Source organism: Micrasema longulum, unplaced genomic scaffold (genome assembly GCF_059751315.1).
Source record: "Micrasema longulum isolate JH-2025_06_02 unplaced genomic scaffold, ASM5975131v1 h1tg000759l, whole genome shotgun sequence".
NCBI lineage: Eukaryota > Metazoa > Arthropoda > Insecta > Trichoptera > Brachycentridae > Micrasema > Micrasema longulum.
The window spans coordinates 201461-207460 of record NW_028277953.1 but is presented as its reverse complement, the minus strand read 5'-3'; the positions used below and the strand labels follow the sequence as shown (position 1 = coordinate 207460).

Genomic DNA, 6000 nt, shown 5'->3' with positions numbered 1-6000 from the left:
TGGTGTTGAGATATTAGACAAAAGCAAATCAAAATGTGGCTCATGCCTACGTGAGTGGGTTAAGCCGATTTTGGGGAAAACAAGGTATTTGCCCGCAGACCTCAGCTTTCAGAAGCGTAGGGCTCATCAGTTTACCTTCCAAAAATGATGTGATTACTAAACCTTCGCAAAATGCCTTTCGAGGTGTTCGCACCGGCAGCATAAAAAAAACAATAAATTTGAAAAAAGCACTCCTATCCAATAAATATTCTCTTCGCATCGGTAAATACAACGTGCGCACAATGTTGGTCCTCGAAATAATATCCACGCAACTCGTTTTACGGACAAATATAAATAAGATATTCTTGGTATGAACGAGGCGCGTTAGAAAGAATCTGGGAAGAGGTTTTTGGAAAAACACACTCTGGTCAACAGCAGTATCACCGCCAAGGTGTAGCAATTTTGTTTTCAAAGAGAGCGGCTAAATGCTTTATCAGATGGGAGTCTATCTCTGAGCGCCTTATCCGTGCCACCCTCAAAGCCGCTAACAGTTCGATCATTATCATTTAGTTCTATGCGCCCACAGAAGCTACCGATGCTAGTAAAGGATGCCTTCTATGACTCTCTTTGCGTGATTATCGCATTTCTACTACAAAGATACTGCGTGATAGTAATGGGATGACTTAAATGCAAGAGTCGGAAAAGACCCTTCACTTGGCACATTAACGATGGAAAGGCATAGCCTCGGGCAAGTCCATGGCAATGGTAGAAATCTGATACAGTGTGCCACCGTCGGCGATCTTGTCATTGGCGGAACCCTATTTCCCCATAAATATACCAGGACTTCTCCCGACGCCACTAACGAGTATTTCCGGTAAATAACTGGCCAAAATTCAAAAACACCAACATTATATAAATTTTATTACACTTTATTTTTCTAACCGCTTATGAACCATCCAATCATGAAGCACCCCTTTCGAAGTGCTCCCACAAATTTAGTCGGGGCCTAGAAGTTATTCACATCGCATTTTACTGGGCGATGGTTTGTTGGCATATATTCAGTCAGGAGGAAAAAGAAAAATAAGTATTTGTCTGATGATGAATGTTTTTACTTATGAAACAATGTTTTATCCGAAAAGGTATATAATTAGAATTTTAACTTGTTAAATTATTTTACACGGAAAGTGAATAAAATGTATGTTTTTTGTTCACATATGACTCCGTCTTTTGTTTTTACTGGACTGGTCTGGTCGGTTGATGAGAACTTGGGTAGGTGCTGCCCCCCGAATCTATAAATAAAAAGATTTATTTATTCACGGAAATCTGAAGCGTCACATAAAAATAACGTACTTTATTTTTCATTCTCATTTCAAGAAGAAAACGTAAAAATATAATGAATAAACCACTGCCATGTAAAACGAACTTGCCTTTATTCAAAAATAATGCAGATTATTACTGTTTCGACTTTCTCTATTGTTTTAATTATCAAATTACTCGAGCCGGCGTCAAGTTTGCAACATCATCCACGTGTTTTGTGTGAGCTAAAAAGATTGATAAATAATAATCGTTCTTTTTTATCACTTTCGCCACAATGCCAAGTTCGTGTTAATAATTATCATAGATTTTATAGTAGTCAGTCAAAACTTTAATTATGAAATAAATATACATAACAGACAAACGCTTTGATTATTAACTAAATATTCAAATTAAAATACATACAAATTTTATAAAAAGAATTAAAAAAAACATTTTTCTTATAAATGGATCAGAAAAGATCAATTTTAATAAGTACTAAGAAGATAAACCGTTTTTTTTAGTATAAATTTTTCTTCAGATATCAAATTTAGCTAAATCAATTTATTTTTCAATGCCTACATTCTTCGTTATTCTACTTTTAAATAGGTTGCTTTTTTAAATACGTAAATCTTGAAATCATCTGAAAATGGAATTGATTAACAGCGAGTACATTTTCCGGAGCGTTTCCTAGGAGTTTGGCAAAAGCGATATTTCAGATTTTCCGCATCATTCTGTTGATAAATGTTAACTGCCATATTGTGAAGGAAATATGAGACGTTTAATACAAGGAAATCTCGTAAAACGGCAAACAGATACTTTTTCATTTCCAAGCAAAATCATGTTTTGCCTTGTAATATTTCCATAAAATAATAAGGGACATCTAAAAATCAAAGACAGCACTTTTTGTATGAAATTTCTTTTATTGTGTTTTCGTAATAATGTCGCATGTCAACATTATTTTATCCTAACATTACACAAATTATTACAAATAATTTCATTATTTTATTTACATTTTGAGACAGTATTTACAGATGTTTTGGTATATTTTGATATTATTTATTAAGACTACAATAATTTATTTTATTTGCTAAAACTACTTGTTATTTCCTAAACACATAAGTATTTTTTTTTAAATGTAAAGGAATGTTAAGAAATAAATCTTTGTACATAATTAGTCGAAATAATGAATTAAAATTAAAAAATAGTAAACAACACCGAGATTAGACATAACAAAATATTTACATAATATAATATAACAACTTTGGAAAAAATGTTACTTAACAAACATCCACTTATAAGTTTTTAATGATTTACTTTGCAAACAGGGAGACTTTTAGCTTAAAAATACTTATGTACGTTGGTAAGCAAATTTAATTTATCAGAAAAACAAATACTTTTCAGATAATGTAAAGTAACTCAAAATCAGAACCCAAATGTTTTCTTTAAGCAAAAATTTTAAAAAAAACCTTATTCGTGAAGGTTTTATATATTTTGTTTGTGATAAAAATATAAATCTAACTACAGTACGTATATAAATGACAATTTCAAATTAAAAACGCTACATAAAACATTCATATTTATATAAAAAACCAATTCTTTTTACAATTAAATCGTATTTATAAATTATACAACCTTTTTAAATATTTTTAATCAACAATAATACTTGATAGAATTTGGCAACGGAAGTATTTAAAACACACTATGGATATCACATAGTAAATAAAAAGAAATCTTGAAATCTATACAAACGTTTTAACCGTAAACTTATTGATTCGTCGTTATTTGTTTTCATATAAAAATAGTAATAAATAAAAAGAAATCGATATTTCTTAAATATTTATAGAGATTTGATTAGTAATTTAAAACAAAATATACATTTTTCAATGCCCACGTTAGTATAGATTTTGTTCACCGAATTATTGTCAAGAATGTACTCGCAGCACATCGAATTAAGAATCATACATAAGGGACATCAACACACTGATTAACATCCGATTTCCTGTCCTGTAACGACGCGATGTAGCTTCCGGTCAGAAGGGTGAAAGGAATGTCTCTGGGTGGTTTACTGATTAAGGAAATGAAGAAGAAGAGGTAAAAACAGTAACTTTGTTACATTAACAGCAACGCATCCTGAAACAATAAAACGTGTATTTTAACATGTCATTCCATATATGAACGTGCAGGCGTATTTATAATAAAAACACTATTTCCTTATATAAATTGAGTAAAGAAAACAATCCATTGATATTTCGAAAATATGATTGATTACAATAGTTTCGTATATTTTTTCAATAATAATAACACTTAATGTAACTTTTTTGGATAATACAAATGTCATTCTTTTATCGTTCTTTTTTTATGATTTACCCAAATATTTAATTTTGAGGGCCATTTTCAACGAGTTGTAAATAACTCACTATTAGAAAATGGAATCAAGTTGGGGTAAAGTGGGATTTGAACCAAGGAACTTTGGTCCGTGAGTTTGGGACCACAACCCGATGATAAATATTTTTCTTACTGTTTTCATAAATAAAAATAAAAAACATAAATCAAATTTACAATTGCGAATTCATTATTATTAATAAAATCACTTGTTGAGAAATCCTTATGAAAAAAACTATGAATTAAAAAGTATAATAAATTATAAAATATTTAAAAAATAATCATAATTAAATCAATTGTATGTTATGCGTGGTTCGAGATTACTTAAAAAAAATATCAGTACAACCAAGGGTTCATTTGGAGGTTAATTGACACATGTAATAACTAATAACTAATAACAATGCAGAGTCCAAACAAAACATTGTAAAATAACATCAGTATTTATGTATATATATATATGTATATGTGTGTGTGTGAAATGTTGTTATATTGACTTACCATTAGAGCTCTCCCACGTGGAGAGAACAGAGGCAATCTGTGGTCTTTCTTCCTCCAAAACTTGAACCGCCTGCGCCTTGTAGAGCGAGAACACCGTGGCTCTGCAGGTAAGCGATATCTTCCCTTGTTCGAAGCTTTGCTGTTGGATGGACAACACCAGAGAAGACCCGCTGCTCTTTTTGACTGCTGGTTCCACCACCTTAACTGTCCCCTTCTTCATACTTGGTAATTCTGAAGAAGGCCCAGTGTTGAATTCGTCCTTCTTTGAGTTTTTGATCAAAGGTCCATCTACGTTCCTCTGCCCTCTGAGCGGATATCCAATAACCTCTTTATCTGGGCCGTTACCTCCAGCTGCGTTGGATTGGCCAAACAGCCTGGTAGCATTCCTACTCGAAGGAAACAAGTATTCCGTCGGGGGCCACTTGGTAGGTTTCTGGTTGGCAGTTGCATCTACATCCACGGGCATTCCAGTAATCTGAATGAAAACAATATAAAAATATATTAATATAACGTTTTATTTCCCATAAAGTTGCGAGACATGGTTATGGTTGCTTATTGTTTCGAATCGAAACTAAATTTACGCTCGGAAAATTACAACAAACTCGAAATATTGTCGGTAAAATTAGTTAACGACAATTTCAGCCCAGCAACAGTTCGCAAAATATTACAATTTGTATGTTACCATCAAAATGCATGTGACGATTGTGTACTCATACCAAACTACGTGATTTATTATATGGGAACAAAATATTAAATGCGCATGGCTGAATTTAAAACAATAGGCATTTTATGACATTAAAAAACTATTTCAAATATAGAAAATGGACAATAAGCAATACTTTAGATAATGAGGATTTTACAATTTATCTTTAAGATATGTATTGTTTCGGAGTGATAGCATAACAATTAAAAATTATATTTCACTGTAGCGTGGTTTGTAAAAAAAGGCTTCTTTTTTAAAATTAAATATTTCTATGTTTATGATTTACGTTCCTGGGACGAATGAATATGGAAGAAGCCATGAATGTATCTGAGGCAGGGCATGTATGGAGGCCCATCTTCTGCCTGCGGAAAAATGGCGTTGTAGTAGTAGTAGTGATGGGGCCATTTTCTTTTAGTCTTAAAAAATGGGTCGGAAAACAGAAACAAGCTACGGTAATTTGAGGAAGACCCTAAACTTTGCAACTCCTGATCTGGAGTTCACTGTCACTGAATCACAACCTGCTTCTTAAGTTATTTATATTTTATTTACATGCGCAGAGAATATGTTTTTTTAAATTTTGATAAAACTTATAAATAAACCTTTTAAGAAAGGTGATTAAATTATCTAGACGTTTACAGAGGATCACTAAAAGCAAATTTAGTTGTGGTTCCCGTGGGGATTCTTTCATATCTCAGGCTGTTTACCGAATGCAGCAGTTGTTTCTAAGTGCAGTGGAGTGTTCCCAGTAGATATCTACGTACACATATCGCAATCGTCGATTTTGTGCAAAAAGCTTCCCCGACGCCCGAGGGAACTTTTTAAAGTGTCATTGTGTGCAGGAAGTGCACTCGCTCAAGCTGTCCGCACCGTCGCGCGTCGCGACACGCCGTGCCGACATGCCGCGTGGCGACGTGGCGCGCTATATCCTTGTATGGGCACTTAAATTAACATATTATACTATTGTTATTCGAGGAATATCGATCAAGTTTTATTATTATTATATAAGTCACACTTGTTTGGTGACGACGGTTACGATGACTCATTGGTAAATTTAAGACCCGATCGAAACTAAACATAAATACCAAAATGTTTATTTTTATTAAAATTCATTCGAATCTGCTATTTACAAAAACTTCCAAGAG

General features: G+C 32.9%; 1 protein-coding gene across 4 annotated transcripts in view; it reads right to left on the bottom strand.

Annotated features, from left to right (window-relative positions):
- Window positions 1-2175: 2175 nt before the first annotated feature.
- LOC148279122 (uncharacterized) overlaps window positions 2176-6000 on the bottom strand; it is a 144599-nt gene continuing 140774 nt past the window's right edge. For all 4 annotated transcript variants that reach the window (XM_088230420.1, XM_088230418.1, XM_088230417.1 and 1 more), the window contains 2 exons: window positions 4156-4630; window positions 2176-3405 (listed from right to left, as the gene is read on the bottom strand). In XM_088230420.1, the coding sequence (XP_088086546.1) occupies window positions 3338-3405; window positions 4156-4630 (543 nt within the window). In that variant the 3' untranslated portion in view covers window positions 2176-3337. The remainder of the gene's footprint in view (window positions 3406-4155; window positions 4631-6000) is intronic.